General features: G+C 42.6%; 1 protein-coding gene and 1 non-coding gene across 6 annotated transcripts in view; one reads left to right on the top strand and one right to left on the bottom strand.

The window, feature by feature from the left end:
• The first annotated feature begins 50 nt into the window (after positions 1–50).
• The window catches only part of bcorl1 (BCL6 corepressor like 1), a 36,215-nt gene continuing 10,345 nt past the window's right edge, over positions 51–25,920 (top strand). Inside the window, exons 1-5 of one of the 5 annotated variants that reach the window (XM_087851404.1) lie at positions 51–153; positions 21,331–21,416; positions 21,518–24,127; positions 24,389–24,518; positions 24,725–25,189. In XM_087851404.1, coding sequence (XP_087707530.1) covers positions 21,411–21,416; positions 21,518–24,127; positions 24,389–24,518; positions 24,725–25,189 — 3,211 coding nt within the window. In that variant the 5' untranslated portion in view covers positions 51–153; positions 21,331–21,410. Of the gene's footprint in view, positions 154–4,008; positions 4,067–13,270; positions 13,435–16,970; positions 17,083–18,061; positions 18,084–21,330; positions 21,417–21,517; positions 24,128–24,388; positions 24,519–24,724; positions 25,190–25,920 lie in introns of those variants that run through there. The other 4 variants (XM_035911690.2, XM_035911688.2, XM_006781211.3 and 1 more) reach the window with 4 other exon arrangements.
• trnav-uac (transfer RNA valine (anticodon UAC)) lies at positions 3,799–3,871 on the bottom strand. Its single transcript has one exon. It is a non-coding gene; the product is annotated as a tRNA-Val (tRNA).

A 25,920-nucleotide genomic window follows, 5' to 3' on the forward strand; every position in this document is an offset into this window, starting at 1 on the left:
CGTTCGTAAAAAAAAAAAAAAAAAGAAAGAAAAAAAAAGGTGGGGGGGAGGCCAAATTAAAATCCCAGCAGCGCAACCATTCCTAACGTTTTGAAAAACGTTTTTATTTATAAGTATTAGCTCTGGTTTGTAGGCAAAGAAGAAGGAGGTTTGGTGAGTGATTGTTTAATTAAAAAACTGCTTACTTTATAACGGTTGAGGGTTATTATAGGACTGTTGATAGTAAACCGGCAACACCTGGCTAACTGAATAGTGAGGCTTTATTGTCAGCGAGGCCGATAATTATTATTTGTTCAACTATTTTATTTTGTTTTATTTCCATTTTATTTTATGTAGTAAAACTGTCGTAACGTATAATTTCTGGTGCACCTGGATAATCACACACCTGTTGCCATTATTAATTGTTATTATTAATTAATGGGTTACAGTAAGAGAATGCAAAAGCAGCCTTAGATACTTTAAACTGTTGAATATTATTTTTATCCTGTTATTTCATTAATTAAAAAGTATAATTAAAATAGTAATAAGTACAACAACCCAGAGAAAAACAAAACTCCCAGCGTGGGAGACAAGCCATTGTTGTTGGGGGTTGGGGTGGGGGTGGGGCGGGGTGTAAACTACCCAAACCTATCTGCCTCTGTGTGAAAAAGGTACTGCACTTCCTGTGAAATCATGAATGAACTGTAAATAGCCACAATTTTTTAAAACCTGAGTTCAATTACACTAGTTCACACACAGTCCCTATCACTCTCAGACCTGTTGAATGAAGAAGTCACTTATATAGAAGCTGTCTGATAAAGCGAAAGAAGCTAAAGGATCTCAAAAAGCAACACATCATGCCACAATCTAAAGAAACTCAAGAACTGAACTGAAGGGAAACAAAGTCATTGGCATCTATTACAAAGATGTTGCAAACTAGTTTCTAGGGATTCAGGATCCAACAAACTACAGTGAGAGCCATTACCCACAAATGGAGAAAACTTGGAACAGTGGTGAGCCTTAACCAGAGCAACCTACCAAATTTACTCCAAGAGCACATTGTCAACTCATCCCAGAGATCACAAAAGAACCCAGAAAAACATGTAAAGAATTGCAGGCATCACTTGCCTCAGTTAAGGTCAGTGTGATGGTCTGGAGCCACTTTGCTGCTTCAGGATGCTGTAATTGATGGAGCCATGAATTCATCTCTATAACAGAAAATCCTGAAGGAAAATGCCCTGCAGTCGGTTTGTGTCCTGAACCTCAAGCACACCTCCACCTCTGAGTGGATCAAAAAAAAAGAAGCTAAATTAAGATTTTGAAGTCACCTCATCAAGGTCTGGCTATCCAATCACATTGAGATGCTTTGACATGACTGTGAACAGCCCAGTAATGCTCAAAACTCCAGTGTCACTGAATTAAAACAATTCTGCAAATAAGATAGGGCCAAAATTCCTCCACAGCAATGTAAAAGACTCATTGCCAGTTATTGCAAATGCTTGATTGCAGTTGTTGCTGTCAAGTGGTTTAACAAGCAATTACTTTTCACGTAGGGCCACTTAGGTTTGGATAGCTTTTTTTTAAAAAATACATGAAATCATCATTAAATGTCTGTATTTACTCAGGTTATCTTTGTCTAATTTTAAAAGTTGTTTGATGATTTAAAACCTGTAAGTGTGGGAAATATGGAAAAACTTTCATAGATGCTCTTCTGCATACCTGGATTGTAATGAGTGGTTATTTGAGTTGCTGTTGCCTTCCTATCAGCCTAATGCAGCCGGGTCATTCTCCTGTGACGTCTGGCATCAACATCACTTAGAGGACTGCCACTCACTGGGTATTTCCTCTCTATTGGATCATTCTCTGTAAACTCTGAAGATATGTTCTGTGGAAAAATCCCAGTGGATTAGCAGTTTCTGAAGGAAAAGCCTGTCTGGTACCAACAACCAGAGTTACAATCAGAGTCACTTAAATCACTTCACTTCCCCATTCTGATGCTTTGTTTGAACTTCAGCAGATTGTTTTGATTTGCAGTGAGTCGGTGTCATATGATTTGTCAGTTAAATATTTGTGTTAACGAACAGCTGAAACGTTGTACCTAATGATGCGAGTGGAAGTCTAATGAAGTCTAGAAGTTTCTTTTCATATGGGCTGTCATTTAATGTCAAACCATGGTCTCACAGTTCTACTTAAATTACTATGTTTGATATTGTTCTTCCGCATCGTCCTACTTCTTCCTCCTTTACGTCACATTGCTTTCACCAGTTATTGGTATCAACCTTCAGCTCTCGCTTGCTTTCTGAGTCCTCTAAACTGTCTTGTTGCAGTTTAATTACCTCAGAAAAATTTGTGTGTTGTGTTTGATAAATGACGTCTGTGCTGTATTGATATCAACTTCTGCCTCGTGTTATTAGAAGTTATGCAACGCATGCAAAACACTGTGGAAAAATGTGTTTAGGGAGTGATTGCATGTTTATCATTTTGAAATACAGTTAAATAGGATCTGCAAATTGTGTCTAAGTAGGTGCAACTTGTTTTGCCAAAAGGATGATTGAGTCAGTTTAGGACACTGAAAATATGGTCTTGAGAAATGGGAGTTTTTGTAGGTATGTGTTTGCAGAATCACAATACTAATTACTAAATTAATGCTGTTAAAAGATAACAATAAGATAAAATATACTATATTTATCTCAGGTGTGGGAAATTCTTTTGTTACACCACTTAAATAATAAAAACAGCAACAATGATAATAGCATTAAAAATTATAATAATTAAACATTTCAGAATCAACAAAGCAAAACGAAAATTCTAAAATTCAGTAAATAAAGTTTTGTTAGCACATAGGATTTAAATAAAATGTCTAAATGAGCTTACAGAACATTCAGATGATTTTCTGCTTTACACGTGTTGTACTGTAGTTATTGCCTGAGGTATGAAGGGTTTTCCGTTTCTGTCCTTGTGGCAGCAGAGCTGAATTGGTCTGGTAGAGAAGGTTCTCCAGTAAGTCTTGTAGAGGGCGGTTAGAATTATCCCAGATAGATAGCAGTTTGTTAAGTGACCTCCTGTCCACCGTAGTTTTAGAAGTGTCCACCTTCCAGCCAGTGCCTGCTCACCCTCTTCTTGTCTACAGCCTCTTCTAGTTCAGCCTGTTGTCGATGTGTTACTTGTAGTCGTCCACCACGCCAACATCTTACCCCAGGATAGACACAGGCCATGTAGTCTTCCTCTTCCTTCTGAAGTTGATCCCCACCTTTCTGCTGTTATTTACATTTAGAAACATGATTCTTCTTAGATCACGCCACAAAACCATCCACTAGTGGTGTGCAGCTTCCTCTTGCCCATCACTTATTCATCCAGACACTGCAGAATCATATTTCTGTAGAGCCTGTTGGGGCCCTAGAAAGAAAATTAACAGGTAGCCTTTCAAACCAGTAATTTTCACTATTATAGTGTAAATAATCTCACACCAACAAGAAACTTACACACTTAACTCGGTCATGTCACGGCCAACAAGTGGACACATTAGGCCAGAATAGGTCAGAAAGACAGACGTATAGAAGATCTATTTTCAAAGAGTAACAGGACAACCTGTTAGTCTTTAGACAGGTTGTCTTGTTACCCTTGCTTCATATATGCTTTTTTGCGATTCAGAGAATATCACTATGTATTTTTAAGTGGAGTCCAGCCTGAACTTTGTATATTTGCAAAGTTTTAGAAGTATAGACTAAGTGTTCATTAGTTTCATTTTAATAATTTATCAGCATAGTAACCTACCTACTGCAGCGGTTTCCACTCAGTTTCGAAGCAGAAAATTATTCCTGGTTCCACTGGGGCTCGAACCCAGGACCTTCTGCGTGTAAAGCAGACGTGATAACCGCTACACTATGGAACCAGCTGACTGTCCTTTCCGAAGTGTAGCATAATAAAGAATACACGATACATCTAACGTGGCTAATAATTGCTTGTTTTTCCAATATGATGAAGGAAAGCCGCTCCGAGAGTCCGCTGGTATTCGCTGCTCTTTCAAGCGGTTCCCTGTGCTTCGCTGCTTTTTAGACAAAGTGACGATGAGTGTCAGTCTCTCCCAGTAAGTCATCTCGCTCGGATACTAACCTAACTACGTCCTAATCTAACCTAGCTGCTGCTGTTTTTAGTTCCAGCGCCAGTGGAGCCCTCCTTTTCTTTTTGCTTGTTTGACCGATCACACGTTATGGTAGCTAGCACCGAGCTGCTACTTGTGAGCTGGAAATAATCGAGCGGGGCGAGTCGCCTCCATTTGTCCGTGTGTCCAGCCTTCCGACTGCATGAACTAACAACATACCAAGTCAGGATTAGCGTTTCTAGCTTAGGAAGCACTCTTGGCTTATCCGGCTAGCATGGCTCAAGTGTGTTTGTTGCTCAAACATGTGATTCCAGTCCTGAAAACCTCTTTTGCCACATAGCTGAACACTGTAACTGTACTTCAGTGTATTGTGAAAAGACGAAGCAGGCACGATGTTAGATCAAAGACTAACTGATAGCCAGACACACTGAAAGTTATTATTTACCTTGGCCATGTGTTAAAAACACACATTTAATGCTGTAATATTTACACTACTTAGCAGGTTTAAACATTACACATCACTGGCTGTATGTGACATTTAGACATGCAGAATAACGAGGCAGAGAGCAGCAACAAGCAGGGTATTTAAACATGTCCTGCAGCAGAAGCAGTCTAGCTTTCTTAACGCTGTCCTGCTTATCTGTATCTGTTGTATCTATTGCGCATTATTCATCTGGAGAGCTCCAGAGGTGCCCATCAGAGGGTTCAAATATAAATTCCTAAGCGCTCTCATCCTCTTGCTAAATTGTGATAAGTGTGTTTGCTGCTGATTGGTGAGGCTCCTCAATCAGGCTTCTGTTCAAATGGCCGGTCCTTCCTGTTTTTTTATGCTCCTGTGGGGTCTGAAATATGTATTCATATTTATGTTCTTGTCAATGACTTGATCTTCAATCATGCACACTATAAGTTATTTGTTCCAGAGGTTTTCCTTTCGCTGGCCTCTTGAAATCGCCTCAGCATCTCATTCTTCCATTTTTAGCTGTTTTGACTCCAGCTTTCTTGCCAATGAGGGAAGGGGAGTCAGGCTGGCTGAACAACGTATGACAGCTGCGTCTGTTTATCATGTGGGGTACAATAGCACACCTTGAGAGCCAGCCAGAGCTTGTATTCTCACTGATCCAACACAGCAGGCCAGAATTAATCATATAGATTCATATGTGGGCAGGATCAAAATGCAAGGCATGCTAGATCTGTGCCGCAGACTGCATTTGATGCTAGACAGGCCATACAGTATCACAAAGTAAACTTGGAAGTTAAAAGTTAAATTGCTAAGGAGATATTTTAAATTATTTTGTTAAAAACACTGAAAAGCTTAAATTGCTTACATTTTCTGCTCAGTTCCCTGAATCCCAGTGTATTATCTTTGTCTGATTGAAACTTAAAGTATGACACAAAACTCAAATAAGATAGCAGAATTACCTTTCATAAAAGAACTTTTTAATAAAAATTGTTTTTTTCCTGTTTAAATTCTCTTGTAAAGTAAATAGAGTTAATCATCTAAACACCTTGTAGCCTAGACTATTTAACAGTTTTTAAATAGTAATTTTCAAACAATTTCAGTCTTATAAATATTCATTTTCTACAAAATTTCCTACCTGACCTCTTTAGAATGATCAGGGTTTTTTTTTAAAGTATGTATGTAAGATTTAAAAAATTTTCTTTAACCCCCAAATGAGAAATCCCTGTGTTAAAGCAGCTAAAACATGAAAAGCAACTTAGCTCAGTAACATGTGTACAGTATCACAAAACAAAATGGCTTGAAAAGTTTTAAATAGAAAAAACAATAAGAGCTCAATAAATGTAAATATAATATAATAAGTGCCTTAAATCTGATGATTTGGTGAAGACTTTTTGTACGTGTCCTTGTGGCAGCAGAGTTGCAACAGAGAAAGTTCAGCTGCGTGTCCAACAAGTGCTGCAGAAGGTGGTGAGGATCCATTAACTATCCGTAGCCATTCACTACATCTTCACTCATTTGGCCGACCTCCTCATCAGCTGATGGAGGAATCCAGAAAGTGTGTTGACTCTAACTGGGGCAACAGCGATGCTAAAATTCATCAGCAAGTAAAATGGATGCATTAAAACAGCTTTACTCAGTGTTTAGACCCCACAAACTTTCTTTCACAGTACCGTGCTTCAGAATGATTTAATTTACTGAATTAATCCAAATTTTTACCTTCATAATATGCATACTTTCTGAGTCAAAGACCCTAGAAGTACACCAAAGGCTCCAAATTCATGACTGTTAAAAAATTATGCATATGAACTAGACTTTTTATATGCTGTGAGTTGTTGTAGCTATTTATCCCACATTATATGATGCACTTTTCAAAGTTTTCTCAAGTGATAAAACATCCAGGGCACCATTGCTGGGCTCTGTTACTCTGGACCATGAACATTCAATTGATGCAGTTTTGTTATTGAAGCTATAATATATCTAGTGGAATCGATGCTCATAGTTATTCATAGGAGGAAATTGTTGTCAAAGAGATTTCAGTTTTTAACAGAGGTCAAATGTGTTAGTCATCCCTGAAAATTTTATGTGGATATGTCCTCTACTTAAGCAGTTACAGATGTTTAAAATACTGGGGCAAAAGGTCAGCTAAGCCATTTCCTATGTACTCTGTATATAGGAATTGGCTTATCTCACCTATGTACAATTTTGAAATTAAGGCTACGTCCACATGTACACGGGTATTTTTGAAAACGGAGATTTTCCGTTTTCGTTTTAAAAAATAATCCCGTCCACACGTAAAGGCAGAAATGAAGGAAAACACTGCTAGGAACATGCCAAAGCAGCAGGTGGCGCTATATTCCTAAAGTGCAGAAATGTTGGCCAATCAGAAGTCTAGAAGCCTAGGTGGGAAAAAGTAAACAAAGCTGGGGCATAGAAGCAGAACCGAGTCGTATGTGTGGAGGGACAGTAACTGTGTGTGTATATGTAAGCATTTAAACACTGCAGAGAGTAAAAGTAACAGTAACAGTATTGTAGAAATTCATTTCACCGAAACAATAACGTGGCGCACAGTGTGACGTCAAAAAATGCGCACACCTTTGACGCTGCGTTTTCTCCGTTTTTCTCGTCCACACGTAAATGCAAAAACGGAGTTTTAGAAAATATCCACCCTGGCCGGAGTTTTTAAAAATCTCCGTTTTCAGTGACCGAAAACGCCGTTTACGTGTGGATGAAAGGTGCAAACGCATAGAAAAATCTGCGTTTTCAAAAATACCCGGGTACGTGTGGACGTAGCCTAAGTCCTATATTAATTTCCATTTATAGATCAGATTGAATTATCTTAGAGCTATGTTCATTTTAAAGGACATTTTGTGTTTCTGGTGTCAAACAGCGATACTGAAAGCATCTTTTTTTTCTTTGTAGCACATTTGTAAAGATTATTTAAAACTGCTTCTTTTTTGGCTTATTGCTCAGTTGATGGAATTTTAACTTCACCAGCTGTCAATCACCTTAATAGTGCGTGGAATGAAACAGGATCAAGGTTTGGGACAAAGTTTCCTCATTTTTTTGTCAAATGAGGACATATCTGCATGCACTTACATGTCCACTATTGATGCTGTGCAGTTCCAAATGCCATTTCTTGGACTTGTAATAAACTGGAACTTTAAAAAAAAAAATTGGATTATTGCTGAGAGTTGCACCAGCAAAATTTTCTAAAAATAAATAAATTAAGATACACAGAAGTTAAAAGTAAGGTCTGTGTTGTAATTTTAGATTTATATTTACAAGTAATGTGATCACTAGGGATGGGTATCGTTTAGGTTTTATCTGATACCAGTACCAAACCGGTACTTTTGAAACGGTGCCGGTGCTTAAACGGTGCTCAAACCGGTGCTTAAAGAATGGAGAACACAAAATTAGTCCAAAAACCTCTCATGTTCAGCTGTTTTTTTGTAAAAAGATAACAATGTTAGCCTTTGATGCAGCTATGGGGCACATATGGTATCACTCTTGGCTGGAAGCAGTGCTTAAACAATGGAAAAAACACAAACTTTGTCCAAAAACCTCTCATGTTTAACTGTTTTCCACTTTTTCTTTGGTCATTTTAGCCTTTTTGGCCAGGGTGAAGGGAGTATCTGCCATCAAACAAGAAGACAGCTGCATGTAACTACAATGGTGTTTGCTAGTTCACTTTACATGCATTAATTTAATAACGTGGTTAGCTTACACACGAACAACATTAAGCTACTCGCCCAGAGAAGAACGGCTGCTGCTGCATCATCATCCTCATCATTTCTGCTACACTGGCAGGGCTAGGGGCCAGGACTCTCCTCTTCGGGTTTTTGGGGGATGTTGCTAACTCCGGGTCCGATAACAGGCACCACACCTGCAGTAGATGTGCTCGGTGTGAGGTCTCGCAGCAAGCTATCAAATACGGCGCATTTCTCAGCTTTTAACAAAACGCTATGCGTCGCCAGGTGTTTCATCAGATTCAAGGTGTTACCTCCTTTGACAGTATCACAGTATCAGCTTAAAGCACTTGTTGCAGGCTGCTGAGTTTGCATCTTTTGCTGTGAACTTTGACCGCTTCGCCTTGGGCATTTTTAATCTGTAGCTCTGCTCTAAAAGAACGTACGTACCTGGACCCGCCTACTATCCTTGGAAACGTAAAATGATTGGCTAGAATCCAAAGTGTGTGACTTCTCAGGAAAAAAAAGCACCGAAATGTGCGCTGCTTTTCGGTCTGGTTACTACCGTTACTACCGTTATGGATACCGGTACCCATCCCTAGTGATCACAGTGAGAGAAGGTTTAAATCATCAGTACTCTCTGCCGAGGAAACCCCTGTTAGGGACGCTTCTTTCAGGATACAAATGTTCAAATTTTGGGCAGAGAAGACAAACGGCTGGAGTGAGAGGTAAAGGGGGCTATCTGCATACATCTGAAACTGACAGATGCCACAAACTATCGGCCCTTTTATAATGCAGTCTCACGATCACTTCCGAGGCAATTCAACCCCCATTCACACCTTGACCCATGTGACCTTAATGACTCACACAATGGCAGGTTGTGGCGCTGTCTCACAGAGAATTCACACCTTGGCTCATGTCACCCTAAAGACTCACTGGATGACTGGGTGGGTCAGTATCACCTCCAAGGTGACAACTTCAGTTAAGGTTAAATACCTGGGACTCATATCACCTTTTAGAACTAAAGAAGCCTTTCAGATCAGAACGTCTTCATGAACGTTATAAAAAGAAGGCCAGTAGCTTTTTTCTCAAGCACTTAGGACAAGGATGACTGGCTGGACCTTATCCTATCTGACTTTGGGCTAGATCAGAGACAGGTAAAAACACTTTCACAGTGAGTGGAAACCAGAATACCCAGGGGAAACCCACATTGCCACGGGAAAAGCGCGCAAACTTCACACACAAAGGCCGCAGCCGACCATAAGGGTCAAACCAGGGGCCTTAGTACAAAGCGAGAGAGCAATCAGTCCTGAAATAAACAAAAGATTGGAATATGTTTGCCAGTGAGCAGATATGGATCAAAACAGTGCTCGATTTGAAATACTTTAAAATTGGCTTAGTGTTAATGTTAAATCTCCACAGGGCGTCTTGTACGTATCTCACATTTATCAGCATATTGCTCCGTAGTGTCACTTGTGGTCAAATATTCCAAAGCATGCCTTTAACACAGGACTGAAAACAATGCATTTTGGATATATTTGTATTGAAGCATGGCAATGAAACTATTCTCTCCCCCTCCTTACAGCAACAAGGTCCTAGGTTTGAATCTGGCAGCTATATAGAGCCTTCCTTTCTGGGGAGAGTATCTTCTATCTGTGTGGGTTCTGTTATGGACTCCGGCTTCCTCACAAAGTCCACATACTCGGTGATTATTGTAGGTGGGAATGTGAGCATGAATGATTATCTGTCTCTTTGTTAGCCCTATGATAGACTGGTGATGTGACCTTGGTATACCTCACCTCTCTCCCAGTGACAGCTGGTATAGGCTACAGCTTCCCAGTGACCCTGAATTGGATAAATAGTTAGGAAAATGCATGGATGTGTGGATGAAGCTCTTCCTTTACGATGACGTGTTCTAACAACAGAAAGAGGCTGGCCATAAAAAGACTGAAATCATGCACTTGTGATAAACAGAGAGAATGTGGACACATAGAGGTGAAGCTGAAACTGATAATTATTTGATGCAGTGCACTTGTGTGATTTATAGTGAAGCGTGTAGTGCTACACTGCAGACCAGTCTGTTAACAGAGTGACAGCTGTCTTGTATAAAAGGTTTGTGATGCTTTGAGTCAATCATAACCGATTAGAAAAATGTAAGCTTCAAGTGGGTGAAAGAATTTACTCCTAATCTTCTTCTACACAATAATGTGTACCCACCATCAAGAGTAGACGGCCTGATTTGGTGCAGACCACTGCAGATGTTGTACCATCTTGAAAATCAGTCACTGGAACTAAATCGCTGTTTCAGTTGGACTTTAATCTCTGCAGCGTTTCCCCAGTTTTACAAGCAATGTCATTTGCTGTTAGATGCCCGTGGCCATTTTGATGGTCATCTTCTCGGACTTACGCGTGATTCCAGTGACTGTAGACCCGGAGCCCCGGAGAGCGTGACCTGCAGAGCCGTCTATGTCTCAGTCGAAAGTTTGTGCCGTATCTATAAGCGACATCTACGGTTTTCTCATTCTGAATCATCTTCCTTTTACGTTCTTGTCTGTTTGTCTTTTCTCCCCATGAAACACCTTAAATTGATCACATGCCACATGAACATCTGGCATAAAGTGTCGGGTTGTCAGAATTGCTCAAAAACATTTCATTTAGCCCTAGCGTTGTGGATTGCGGATGTTGTGCTAGCGTTTCTTGTTAAATTATAGGTCCCCATCCCAAAATGATGCATATTATTATAAAATATGTTTTTAAAAATCAGCTGCAGTGTCCCACTTACTCTGGATGATTCTTAGATGTCACTGTCAGCAGTTTCCATAGACTCTGTCCATCAGTGTGAAGTTGTGTATTTTCAGTGACAACTGCTCACAGCAAGGTCTTTAGATCATCCAGACTGTCCATTATCAGTCAGATATCTCAAAATCTGGGCAGATAAAATCTAAACTGTGAAATCCTAAAGCTTTCATGTGCAGTAAGCACGTGTGTCATTTTGTATTTGGGCTTACAATATAACCGATATGATGGTGTCTAAAAAATAACCAGCTCAGGTTAGCCTGCAGTCAGTCCCCTAAATAGATAATTGTGTGAACATGAATTCAGTGGAAGCAGTGGCCATTACTGGCACAGACAGCTGTCCTACTGTGCAGTGTGTGTAGCAGTTGTCTGAGGAGGCTTTTATAGCATCTCTGACAGTTTTGCTCGGTCAGATCCTTTATGAAAGATCTCAGGTACTGCTCCCCAGTTCCTCTCTTCAAGAAAAAGAAGGATGTCTCCTTCCTAAATCTGCAGACAAGCCTCATTTGGCAAATAGACCACGGGCCCTATCATAAACTTTCACTAACACACATTCAATCCATCCATTTTCGCTTGTGTTCGCTTTTAGTGCTTTACCTACTGGTTAAGTTTTGATCCGTTGAAGGTTTGTATCCTGGAAAATGTGGTACTTTAACAGCAGTGATGATTTGTTCACTGAATTAAGCTACTTTTATAGCCTCGAATAAGTTGTCTGGATGTCCCGACCTTTCTGGCCCTTTGAGAGGTCCGGGCATAGCAATGCAGTAAAATGCTTTTGTTAACTGAAATAAAATAGACATTGTGTTACGTGAATCTCTATCACCAGTGCTTCGACTTGCTTTTTAAACTTTATTTTTCTAACATCTATATTTGTGCTGTTGTAATATTTATTCTGTCATGTTGCCAAGAGAACAAGCTATTTCTGTTTTTATTAGCCTCTGTGAGCTTCTTTCAAGACTTTTAAAGTGATTCATTAGAAACTCAACAATATATTTATCCACAGGTTTGGTTTGTAAAGCAAAACTTTTGGCCGTCATATCTACAGATGATGTCAGACTCTTTATTAGCCTGTGTGGGTGACATTTAGGACACAGGCCCTCCGTCTTGCTTGTGCATATTTTGGTTCTTTTTTTTGTTTTGTTTTGTTACTTCATCTGTTCACAATCCAGAGACAGTGACATGGCAGGGAGAGGGAGGTGTGGCATGCAACAAATGCCACCCAGTGTGGAGTTAAACACAGTTAGAATAATATGGTATGCCCTTAACCTTTTTAGTATTATGCTGTATCAGTTTGCAGATTCATCATAAAACGCACTGCCCTCAAGTGCTGTTGTTTAAAGACTGCATCTGAACTACGATATTTCATTCACACAGGAAATATATATAGGCTGTCTAACCCATGTCCAAAGCTTCCTGCCGTAGCAGATTCATATTAACACCCGCTCTAGAAAAGGTATTACTCAATACCTTTATTTTACAGCACCACACAGAATAGTAAAGCTACAGCCTGAGCAGTATAGGATGTTTTAAAGAAATCAAATGATGCACAGACCGTGAAACAGTGACACGACATAAACAGCATTCAGTATTTAGCATCTGAAATTGCAGTTGCGGTATATCTGCTGTGGGCTACTATCAGCAAATATAAAGCCCAGCGTAAAGGTAGTTTCTAACCATTTTGTCCCCACTGCTAAACATGTAAAAACTTATTGGGTAAACTGTGCAGCAGTGGCAAAGAAAATGTGTGTCACAATCCTGTGACATTTGTATTTACACGTCATGTAAGTGGCTACGTTTTAACAAACAATGAATGAACCTTTACAGTGAAAACTGGTCACTTTGATTTTTGGCTTTTTGCTTCTTTTTGCACATCTGCAGTGAGCTGGATGGCCTCGTGGGAGACTGCAGCGTGCCGTGATTAATTGGGCTGCACGGGTCTGACGCTAAACCATCATTAGAATGTTAAAGTAATGCGTGGGCAGCTTAATTGGACTTGAAGACACGCTTAATCAAAATTTAGATCGCACCTTTTTCTTTTCCTTTTTTAAGTGACCTCTAAGCAGAACATCTAAATCTGCTGTGAGAAGCTGCTTTATAAGGACTGTGTGTCTGACTCGCCGAGGATCGTTCATTTAAAGATTCAAGCCCACCGAGCACCCAGCGTGTTTGTTATTCACCTGTAGGGCTTTACCCGGCGCTAGGACCCAGGGTGCGCGATTTTCATCTCCAGCTGCTGCAGACCGAAAACTGGCAATAAGGGAAGATCGCGAGGACAAGCCAAAATTACATACTGTATTCATTCTACTTCAAAATCACATCCCCGGACCCGCAGCGAAGCCACCGTGGAGACAACAATAGCTTGTTGCGCTGTGTGTGAAGGCTTTGTGGCTGTAGACGGCTCGGAGCGCAAGGTAAGACGGTGCAATACCATGCGATTACTAATAACAAAGGCGTTACGGGCGAGCAGGGGGCATTAAAGGGGGCATTGCACAATGCTATTGAGGGCGAGCAAAACTCTGCCAAACTTTGACCTGGATATCTGCATTTTCTAGTTGTCGCTGTCTTGCGGGAGCCGCTACCGGAGCCTGTAGTTGCGGAGATGTTTCGCTGTTATCCCACGGCATTATGTAGGATCGTGTCACATGTAGCCTATGGACAAGCCAACTTGTGTGTCGAGATGACATCTGAGTGTGCAGTCCAAGCGTGCCGGCAGTGGATGCAGTCGGTTACCCAAACGCGGACACGGTAACTGGAGGCAAAGAGATATGTTTTAATTTCAGGCAGATTTAAAAGGCGATGTGGACGGCGCATCGGGCCATCCATTAACCTGGAAAATAAGAACATCACCCCTGACTGTTTCTGTGATCGGCTGCCTTCCTCCTTTCGTTCGCTGTGGAATAATTCATTACTTAGACCAAGATGGAAGAATAATGCCCTTGATTTTCACTCAAGCGCGTTATTCTTCCATCCTCCCAGCCTCGACATTCAACACTGACCAGGTGAACCACCAACTCAGACGGGACATCCTCGTCGCTGCTGGGGAGCATGGCGGCCTAAATAGGTAGGGTCGATAATCTCCAATATGACTCACAGATAGATGACTGTGAATGCCCACTTTGAAGACGGTGTATTCTTTCATAAAAAGAGATCGGGCCTTCGATATAAACAACGTGCCTTCATCTATATCGCAGTTGTCATAGTGCATGTGCGGACTGCTACATCCCTGCTCGGCTGATTTACAAATGCACGTATAACAAGTTTTTTTTGAAGCCCTCAGATGTCCGATGTGCAGCCCGTGAACCAAACTCGTCTATAATTGGTGAAGCGCCGAGCGGCCGGCCACTACCGGGATAGCTCTTGCGCGGTCGTTGAGGTCTCCGGGTTACCCCGACTCAGACACAATGCGATGTGTCAGCAGGCGACTTTGTGATACTCGTGCTTTATGCTCGGTCCTCTTCGGCGTTCTTCCTCCGTTTTTCCTTCTTTCTTTTTGACTGATCGGCGTTTTTTTTTGTTTCCCAATTTCACGTTTGGCCATCTGTCAACGATTTGGCTGCCTGCACGCAGCCATTACTGAGCGAATGGCGAAGGGCATGTTAGAGGCTCTCACACACCGATCCACTCCGCGATAGGAGAGCAGCAGCGAAGTAGTTTCTGCTCGCGGTGCTCTCGGCGGATGGACGCGATCGTTTGTCCTGCACCGCCGTGCTGGTCAGGATCCGACACAGATCGTGCACGGTAGTAAACAAACTCTTTTTCAGTGGCACGACGATGTCAGGGTCCCCCCCGCGTGTATGCGTGCACGGTTATTTCCTCACCATCGCAAGTATTGAGAAAAGTAGGAAATTTGTTGGCCTAAAGGAGCGGATACCCTTGTAAACAGCAGGCCTGCGCTGCTTTCAGGATTCAGGTAAGACAAGTGGCCTAATTACAGCAGGGTAACCTGTGCCGCTTAACTACTGAGCCAAAATGTGATTATGGAGTGAGAGGGCTAAATATCCTGTGGTTGTTTATCTTTTGAGGGGAGAGAATCGGGCAGGACCAAGTGTAAACCTCCTGCTCCACAGGCTGGGTTGAAACTTTAAGGTTTTTGTTTGTTTGTTTGTTTGTTTGCCTTTGTTTGAATGGAAGCTGCAGATGTGTTGTCATTCACTTCATAACTGCACACATGAGCTGGTGGTCGACAGATATCCAGCTCCCTGCAGTCAGAGAAGGAGGAGGCTGCTCATGTTTCAGTGTGAACTTGTTCCAATTCACAACAGGCTACAAATGGTTGTAAACGAATGGGGATTTTGTTCTATTACAAATGAGGCACACAACCTTCTAGAGAAGGTTGTAGATGATATTAACTTTGCAATAACGTGTCTTGTTTTGTATCCTGACCCTCTTCGGTTGTTTTAAACACAGTGTGGCTTCTATATTAAGCGTGTTTGGATTGTTGTCAGTAGGTTGTAGGCTCTCGTCCTTGTGCATTGGGTCAGCTGTCTGGATTTTTATACAGAGAAGAAATCTGAGAGCTAACATTAACATTCAAAACCCAAGCCTCATCCATATTGTAGTTATGCCCTGAACTTATCTTAAAACCACTTCTCTCTATCCAGTTAAAACCTGAGCCGACCTGATAGTAACAGGAAATGTGATTTTGACACACAGCACTGCAAGAGGTGAATGACAGGGAACTGAAGAGGCACCGCTGAGGGAATGGCACTCTGTTTGTTCATATATTCATTATAAATGTTTATTAGCGGCCGTGTTTATAGAATTGCTTCACAGCATGAGGCCTGGACTGGCTCAATCCAAGTCTCACATAAAATATTAATAATAATAAAAATCACATGCTTCAGTTGGGATGTTTTCAGCATAATACATGTGGTGACTGTGCATGGCAAAAAGGAAGTAAATTTGCAAAGAAGAACGATGATTGTGTTCTTGGTGTTTTCTATGAAAGAGAGCAAGCATCTGCGAGCAAATTGTTGATGTGAGTAATCCTAACTCGGCACTTTAATAACATCACTTTTGGTTTGTAAAGGAATGTGAAAATAGTTATGCAGATAGTTTAAAATCAGTTAGATTAAACACGATGAAAACACAGGTGTAAAATTTCCAAAAGAGCTTGCAAGCAAAAGTTGGGTTTGAGCTGAGCTGACAGAGGTCAGTGCTGGAAGCTTAATCTCATTCGACTGGTAAGGTTGGATGCATGGTATCGTCACAAATAACAAAAAAATGGATGTGAGGATCATAGGTTTCATGCGTATCTATTTCAAAAGAATCCAGTAAAAAAAAGGGGAAAAAGTAAGCCTTTCCCCTCCACATCTTCTCCCAGCTACAGTCCGCCAGTCTGCAGCCTACAGCATGTAACTGGAGAGCCTCCAACACCCCGGAGTCTTTCTCCCTCGCGTTAATTCCCCTGCAACGGACCCAAACCTCTCCCACTCTTTTTTATTTTTTTATTCATATTGTGGCCGTTTAGAAACCATCACCCACAGCTGACTGTTAATTGACCCGGCTGACACTCAGGCGCGCACGGACATCCTGCGATACTCGGGGCTAAATTTGTTGTTGTTGTGGGTTTAAATAAAATGTTTTTGTTTTTTTTAAACGAGCTTTATTACTTCGTTACCCAGATAAGCCTTTTCAGTTTAGCGCACCGTTACACTCCTTTGGTCGCGATCCCCCCCATTCCCCTTGAGCGGCTGGAGCTCGCGTTGCATGCCGGTACCTGCAGTCCTCACCGCTCCCTGCCTCTCCAGCGTTTAATCCTGGGCGTGGATAGCCGAGCACTACATCTCCCATGCTGTCACCGTGCACCCTTCTGCTCCCCCCCACCCCCCTCTCTCGCTCTCTCTCACACCAGACTGGAGACTAGAGATACGGAACGGACCGTCTTGGCGACCCCCCCTCTCCTACCCTCCCCTCCTCCCTCCCCCAGCCCCTCGGACTTTTAGGACCGAAAACCGTCGAGATCAGTGAGCAGCCGCGGACTGTAGAGGCGAAAGGCTGGACACGGCCGTATCACAGTCGTGCCTGCACGGTGGTTCACATGCCATCTGGACGAGCAGGTTCGTAACTGTTTGTGTCATTAGAAATCTTTTTATCCCTACAGCTGATTGTCTTGGGGACTATTCAGTATTTTGCGTAGAAAGAGAGAGTCCGAAAGGGGCCGGAGAGGAGAGCAGAGGAGAGGCTCGGTGGGTCGGGGGCTCTGATGAATGCCTTTCCACGCCGAAGTGGCTCAGTCGGTCCGCCAAAGGGCCGATAAGAGGGACGGGAGCACTTCGCATTAGGTCGGGGATAAATAACAGTAGCTTGCCTCAACATGCAAACCGCCGGGAGAGCTGCGAGGGCTTCGCGGAGAATCCGCTGCGCAGGGAAGCTGGAAACCTAACGTTGCTGAGGTGGTGGTGGTGGTGGTGGTCAGCGGAGTTAAATATATTGTTTGCCCCCTTTTCGTGGCCACTCCAGCCGCACAATAAGTTGTGTCACCCACCCCTATGGTCGTTCTCCTGCTGGTTACTTTTCTCCCCCCACACACACACTTATCTGCCAGTAAGTCTGCGCCTCCAGTTTTCTGCGCTATCAGCGGCAGAAACGGATTATTTGTTTGTAAAAACGTCTACCGGCAGGGTTACTTTGTAGGCTGATGAAACGGGCCAGGAGTTTAGTTTGTTTGGCTCTCCCGTTTTTCTCCCCGCGTCTTCGCATTGATGTTCACTTACCTTGTCAGGGGGAGATGTGACACATTGTGTGCTCCTACGTCGTAGCCCAGGCAGCCACTAGACAGGAGCGGAATCTCTCGTGTCACTTTGCTATATTTTCCTCAAACATCTGTCTTTCATCTCTGGACCTTCCCATCCTCTCCGGGTTATTTAGACGAGGTTCAGAGACGCAGACAGCCTGTCTGCTCAGTTTGCGCCCGTGTTTGTGTGCGGATGGACCGATCACCTGAGAGCCAGTTGCCATTCTCTCATTATGGTGACTGCTCGCCATCTCCAGCGAGAGAGAGAGGAGGGAGCGACCCGGAGCTCTCCAGAGTTTTTTCTTGCTGATAATTATAACAGAGGTAAACGTGTTGTTTTCGGGGTGCCCTAACGCTTCAGTGGGCATGTGTTGTTATTGTGCACTTTTCAGATGTGACATTGGGAACGTGTGTCTTTTGTGCCGTGTACGTGGGCTGGGCAGCGAGCTGACCGGGTGGAAGTAGGCTACATCGGAACAATTTGGCTTCTTCGCGGCTGTTTTTCCTCAAAGGCTTTTTCTTTCTTTCTCTCTTTTCTCCCAGGCTCGACTTTGTGTTGTCCACGGTGTGTGTGTGTGAGGCTGTCTGTGTGCGTATGCGCGGGCTGCTGCATATATTTACTGGCCTACATCAGAGCGGATGAATTCAAATGTTTAGTGGCGGAGTCGACCGCGATCGCAGCACAAAGACAAAGTAGCTGTAAGCAACTGTTGTGCGGTAATGTATGCAGACCGTCGCTGCACACAGCGGCATCTGCATCGCTGGATTTCCCTTTTTTCAGTCCGTGCTCGCAGATTCCAGCAGAGATTGGCTTGTCAGTCATTATGTGCATCATCTTCGTTATGTTTCACTGATTCAAGGGTGAAGCATTTCCATTCCCCCCCAAAGCTTTGGCACAGATTTTCTTGTTGCACAGTCCCTTTTGTAGTCGTCTCATTTGCTTGCAGATGCGCTCGTCTGCGCTCACCTCTATCTACAGTAAATACTAGGGTCAGTTCCAGCGTGCGTCCACAGTGTAAGCTGTGTACTTATATGATATGAAGTTGATTCACGCTTTAATTATAATTCCTAATCGTGTGTATGGCCATCAGTGCTTTTTAACTTGTCTTGTGCGAGTTTTCAATAGAAAAGCAGTGAGTGGGATTGTCTGGTCATTAAATCTGGCTGATGAGCATTTAAGGCTGCATGCCAGTAACTGGTCCAGTTATGCATAATCATTAACTATATGCGCACATGCAAAAACCTTTGCTCGTTTCGAGTCACTCGCGGGTGTGCATGACTTAATCAACACAAAACACACACACTGATGTCGGCTCTAACAAAAGATCATTTGAGCAGTAACAGCTGATTGCTTCATGGATTACTGAATGAGCCTGCTGGGGACAGGCCCTGGGTCGCCTTAGGAAGAGCCTCTATTTCAAGTGACTGTTAAAAGCATTTCTCGCTGGGCTCTTGCAGTAAAAACCAGGGGTATCCCATTCATGGTTTTTTATCCCAATCTTGTAATATCGAGATTCTGCTGATTCCAGGTCTAATCTAGCATTGATATTTATTTTTTGCACATTTTCCCCTAATGCGCGTGTATGCCCAGGCTGCATTAAAGTTAGCACATGTTATCCTACATAATTTTCGCTTTTTTTGCTAATTGCCGCTTGATGTTCTCAAGTGTAATAGATATTTTTGCTTATTAATGAAGCTTCTGGCAGTTTTTGTGCTGATGTTAATGTCAAATAAGGAGGTTTTGAGCTCTGCAGTTACTGAGTGAGTAGAGCGTTGATGACATATTGCATAGTGTAGTTGTACACGGTGGTCGAGTTGCACTTTGCAATAATACCACTTACAGTTGATTGTGAATTGTCTAGGAGGGAAGAAATTTCACATTCGTTGCAGTGATGGCATCCTATTACAGTACCACTCTCAAATGAATTGAACACTTGAGAACAACCTATTTTTTGACAAATGTTTGTAAAGGCAGTTTGCATGGCTAGGTGCTTGGTTTTATTCATCTGTGGCAATGAGACTGAAAACACCTGAGAGATGTGGCTCGGTATTATTGTTCCTATTGTGTACACCTGCTGAAGGGGAAGCCTCTGTGTTCAACCAGGACGATTTTGTAAAGTCACAAGCATGAGCGAGAACCTCCGGTGAACATGTAGACGTAGAAATTGTTATGCCCATTTTTATTACTGAAGACAGTAATAATTATTTGAACATGATTCAACTTTTTGGCTCAAAAAAACTTTGATGGTTTCTCATAATTTTCTTTTTTGTATGATGTGATATTTTGTATGATACGGACTCTGTGGCAGGGCGGTTGTCAGAAGGATTAAAACCATCTCCTTTAATTTCCAACATAAAAAGTTTCAGGAGTACATCATATTTAAGGTTAACTTGCAGAAATGAAATGGAACATGAAAGAGGTGATCACTTGTGGTACTCCTCCAAAAGTTGATTCTGTTCTGGACGTAGCGTTTTCAGTGGGAGAAACATTTCGTCACTCATCCAAATGACTTCTTCAGTCTCAGCTGACTGCAGGTTTCCCCAAATCTTATAAACAGTACATTTGCATAATGTACTGACCAAAACCCACTGATCAAAGACCACTAATCAATGGCCATGAGTCCCATTCACAGAGAGTTGGGGAATGGCTGCAATCACAACATTGTAAGATGGTGACAGATGTACCCTTAGGCCCCCTCCTCGATTCAGAGATGGTCTTTCCCTTTTCACGTAAATGGCCTCCTTGACTCCGCGCTCAAACCAGCGTTCCTTCCTGTCCAGGATCATTGAAAGAGTGTCCACTGGCCTGTAGATGTAAATAGACTGCAGAGTCCTGGCCCAGCCATTCCCCAACTCTCTGTGAATGGTACTCATGGCCATTGATCAGTGGTTGTTGATCAATGGTCATGAGAATTTGCATAATTATGATTAAGGAAGTGACCTCCCAGCCCATTGTTCCTTCAGTGGGCTGGTTTCAGTCATTATGCAATTGTCCTGTTTGTAAGATTGAAACCTGCAGTCAGCTGAGACTGAAGAAGTCACTTGGATGAGTGACGAAAAGTTTCTCCCACAAAACGCTACGTCCAGATGAACAGAATCAACTTTTGGAGATTTACTTTCCTGGATGATTGAGAATGCATCAAGACATAATTTGTGGTAGTTTCTTACGTGTCTCTGCCAAGGGTTCATTGGATCCTAATCCTTCTATGCTTCAATTAATGCATTAGATCTCATTTTACGCAGTGATTGTACAATGTTCTTTTAGTGAAGAGAGTTCACATTTCAAATGGATGAGCACTGGAAGCTTTCCACATTCCCTATGTGCAACAAAATAAAATCAAAGGGAATAACACAACAAAAACATGCCATCAGTTTACCACACTTCTCTCTGCTGCTCACAGCTGAACTCCAAGCATATCTTAAAGACAGGAAGTTTCCAATTACCCGAAGTTAGTTACTTATTTCTTCTCGAAGGGTTAGCCGAACAGATATTTTCTGTAGCTGAAAGGAGAACGGTGCTAAAGTAATCACAGCAAGTGGTTTTATGTGTTTTCTCTTGTGTGTTTTGCAGCATATCACTGTATTTGAAGGAGAACTCTCACCTGACTGACGCAGATACCCCCTAAGGCATGTTGTGCTAAAGAAACACCTATGCAGGTAATTGGCTTTTTTTTCTGCTGAAGTTATATTACTTGAATAGCGCATCCTGTCCTCTTATCTAATTAACGCCGGCCTCATGAACTTTTCTTATTACTCAGGTGGATCCCACACTAATGAATGTAGGGGATGGAGGCACGGTGAGCAGAGAGATCAGTGCTCCAAATAAAGCGTCTGCTAGCATGGTGGGAAATCCCCCCCAGACGCTCCCCCCTGAGTTCAGAGGAGATGTTACTCTCAGTCAGCAAAATAAGACAACTCCAACAAAAGACTGTAAGACTGTAAAAGCCTGCCCGGACAACTACAACCACAGCCCCGAACTTTCTCCACCGCAACTGCCCAACAATGCACCAATGTCCGGCTTGGTCCTCACCAGCTCAGAAAAGAGAACAGACAAAAGAGCAGAAACCTCTAAGCTCAAAGCTGACGGTTCTGGGGTCTTCCCCACTCCTCAGTGGTCAAGTGGTGTAAAAGTTAGCCAGGAGGATTCACTCAGCCCCTGTCACAGCAATGTGACATCCAATAAGAAATCCCATTCACAAACACAATCTGTGCAAAGTGTCCCACCTGGGTTTCAGTGCTCTGCCATGTTTAAACCAGCCCAGCCTGTTGCCTTCCTTCCCACAGCAAATTTTTCCTCTCCACTTTGTAAAATGAATCTTCCACCAGCATTAGGTCAGATTGCAGCATTGAGAGAAGCCCCAGCCACTCAGTTTCAGAAAGAAAGCCAGCCTCAAAGCTCAGGTGTTGCTGGGCCACCTCTCATGCGGACCTATCCCTACCCGTTGTCTGTGGCTCGGACTCCGGCCGCAGAGAAAAAGACGGGCACGTCGACCTCAAAACACAGATCCAACCACGCATCAAGTAAGAATGCTAAATCTGTTGGAGAACATAAATCTTTAGCTTCTGTGGTAGCCTCACCAGCTATTGCCCTACCATTGCAACACCCATCATTAACTTCAGCTGCACCCACTCACTACACCTTGTCTCCGACTGCTGCCATTTGCTGTGGCTCTGCTCTGGCCAACATCGCCTCACAGAGCAGAATGCTGAACCACGTAGAGAAAAGCAACAGCATCGATAAGACAACCATGGGCTCTCTAAAAACCACACCTCCTGCAACAGACGACCACACAGTCTGCTCAGTTGAATCAAGAGATGTACCTCTTGATTTGTCCGCCAAATCGAAACGCCCTAAATGCTTAAATGACCCTCCTGTTACTATAATGGAATCCCACAATAATGAGTCAAATCAGAGAGAATTTCTGAATTCAAAGAAGACTCATTCTGCAAATTACGGCTCCGCTCTGCAATACCCCATCTTACCAAACACCCACCGAAATGGATCTCATCAAAAGCAATTAAATAGGTCTCAGAATCACCAGATCCCAGAGGCCAAACCAGCCTGGGGTAAGGGATCTTCACAAGATTCAATAAAAAACATCCCTGGTACATATGTAGGAGTTGCTAGTCCAATATTGGCTTCTACTCTAAGGGGCAAAGATGGAAAAGGGACGTTTGTGGATGAATTTCAGAGTTTTGCAAAGCAGGAGTTTATATCTATAATTGACCAAGGAGAACATCTGGCCTCAGGAGGAAAGAAGCCATCCTGTCTGATGAAGGGTAACCAACACACTCACAGTGTCAAGCATGTTAAAAACACCAGCACAACCATAACTAAGAACTGTCCCTCAAAAGGAGCCCTAACCACTGCGTTGTTAAGCTCGACCAATGCTCAAATTCCTCAGAAATGTGGGCCTGGCAAAACAGCGGTACCATACTCTGCTCCCCTTGTCAGTCCAGCTTGGCAGCAGGCATCTCATCTCACATCATCACATCAAGCTTCTTCTAATCATCGAAAAATCATACAAGGATCTCCAAAGACTAAGGGCACCGCAGTTACAGACAGTTGTAAGTTTCCAAGTGCCCATCACAGCCCGTCCAAACCTGAGGATGATAAGTGGGAGAGAATGAAGTCTCCTCTGTCTAACCTTGCGTCCATTGTAAAGCAGCAAGCTCTTGATACAACAACACTGACGGATGAAGGTAATTCCCAAGCATCGCCTGTTGCACCACGAAAAGCCGATGGTCTGAATCCACTCGCGGGAAATCAAGACATACAATCTAAGCATACCTCTACTTTTGAATACCCGCCATGCTGGTCTGTGGAAAAGTGGCCTAGTGCACCATCTCAAGGGGATTTCACTCAAGCTATGAAAAGACATGACAAGGCAAATACTGCTGAGCTTTTGGAGAATAACACTGACATGCACACCAGTCAGGGAGAGCACATGGGACTTCAGGTGAAGCAAGGCTCCTCAAAGCCCGCAGGCCAGTCTCATCTCTACGGGAGCAGCGCATCAACAAATGGGAACAGGATGGAGAGTAAACTAGCCCAGGTGTTAGAGGGGGAGATATTGAGGAAAGAAAGTGGGCCGTCAGACAGTCCTCCTGGTGACAAATTGGAGGGCATGGCTGCATCTATTCTTACAGGCCAGTGTGCAGGGGGAGGCGACAAGTTTGAGAAGAAAACAAACGGAACCAAAGAGGAGTCGCCAACCAAAGCAAAAGCTGCTGCCGTCAAACAAAAGAAGAACAGTCCTAAGAAGCCAGCAAAAGAGAAATCTCCAACAGATGCATTACAGAAGGCTGCAAGAAGGAAAAAGCAAGAGACAGAAAATACTCCAACCAAAGTGTCCCCTAAAAAGAAGGTAAATTATTAATTCCTATTACTCTCATTATTTCTCTTCGGTTAAATTTCAAGAAATATTTAAGGTAGCAATCGTTTTTTAAGAGTTTAAAGAGCGAAAAGGCTATTCGGAGCTCTCTTTCATATTATTAAGTTATGACTGATGGTTTTGCTTTCGAGGGTTTATTGTGAGTCTCTTGCATGGTCTCTGTCACCACGAGAGGCTCATGATCAATAACCTCCAATAGAGCGTGCTCACTCTGTCCCCTGTGAATTTCTGCAGAAGAAACAATGTGCACCTGTGCTGGAGCAGAGTCTGTCAGCGGGAAAACCTTCCCCTCCAACTAAAGAGGCGATTCCAAGGGAAAAGATCAGTCCCAGCAAGGCCGAGCAGCAAACCTGCAACAAATCAGGTAGAGTCTTTGTTTCTTCCTTAATCCTATAGCTTTTGCATTTTTTACAAGAATGTGGATATCTAATAAATTTAATGATACTTTTGTTTGTAGTATATAGTTTGATTACTCTGGGTTCAGTTTCAGTTTTAGAGCTAAGTAACCTGCAGTCAGTGTCTCAGTCTTACTCTCTCTGTGAATGTAACAATCAGATGTGATTTAATCAGTTCCAGATAGCAGTCCTCAGACTTTGGAGACTTCAGCGTCTCTCATTAGTCCCGCCGTATCCACCAAGGAGGCCGAAGCCACAGAGTGCTCCTTCCCAAGACTGAGGCGAAGACGGCGGCGAGTTGATGACGCTCGACTTGACCTCTGGGGCTTTGCGACGCCCTCCCCTCCACCCCCGCCAATGCCTCCTCCCCCAGTACCCCCTTCGCCCTCTCTGACTCTGGCCCAACCCGTTCGCCGTCCGAGAGGGAGGCCTCGATCAAATCCTCTGCCGGAACGTACGCCACAGGGCAAGGGAAAAACATCTGGCGCTGAGGGCGATACGCCATCTCGTAAGAAACGTCGGCGATGTCGTAATAAGAAGTATCAGACTGGGGACTACATCACAGAGAAAGACAAGCTGGAAGATGGAGAACACCTCGAAGAATCGAACTCTTTGATAAAGGACGCTGGAGTCCCAGAAGGTAGAGATCAGTTAAAAGTTTTCCTGGTCAGAAGGTTAAAAAAAAAAGATTTGCATATTACAGTATTAAAAGAGAATGATTTAAGAATCAATGAAGTTCAACATTTGAATACAGCAGCTGTTGAATATTTTTATGCAATCCAAAGCTCACTAAATGGCCGGTAGTAAGTGGGCATTTAATCAGTTCATCAACTGAATAATTGCTAAAAAATTATTAATTGTTTTAATTCATTTATTTTTCAAAAACATCATTGAAAACAGTCAGAAGTGTAATTGAAAATAAAAATTATTGTTAGTCGTTTTTTAGTCCTTCAAGCACGTCAAACATTAGTTAGAAACAGCCTCCCAAAAAAGCCTGAATCATTCTCTTTTAATACCATTATACATTAATCCTTTTTTGGCTGCTGACCATAAAAAGCGACAAAACATTTGGCTCTGTTGGCTCGTGACGAGTATTTGTCATCTTTTCTGACGTTTCATAGACTAAGTGATTATTCATTCTTTAAAAAAAAAAATCTGATGAATGAATCGGTACAGACAATAATGTAAAGCTCTGTTCTTTTCTGTGAAGTAGCCAGTATACATATAAATGTAGCAACTTTTGTCCACAACAACAGAAAGACTAATTTGCCGTGTATTCACTTTAATCTTTTCTGATGGTTGGTTTTAGTACGGAAGTAACAAAATGACCAATTCATGTTGCTTTGATGTTTTTCTTCCACTATAATTCAA

The sequence above is a fragment of the Neolamprologus brichardi genome, chromosome 2, assembly GCF_056152115.1.
Source record: "Neolamprologus brichardi isolate AB-2024 chromosome 2, ASM5615211v1, whole genome shotgun sequence".
In the NCBI taxonomy this organism is placed as follows: Eukaryota; Metazoa; Chordata; class Actinopteri; order Cichliformes; family Cichlidae; genus Neolamprologus; species Neolamprologus brichardi.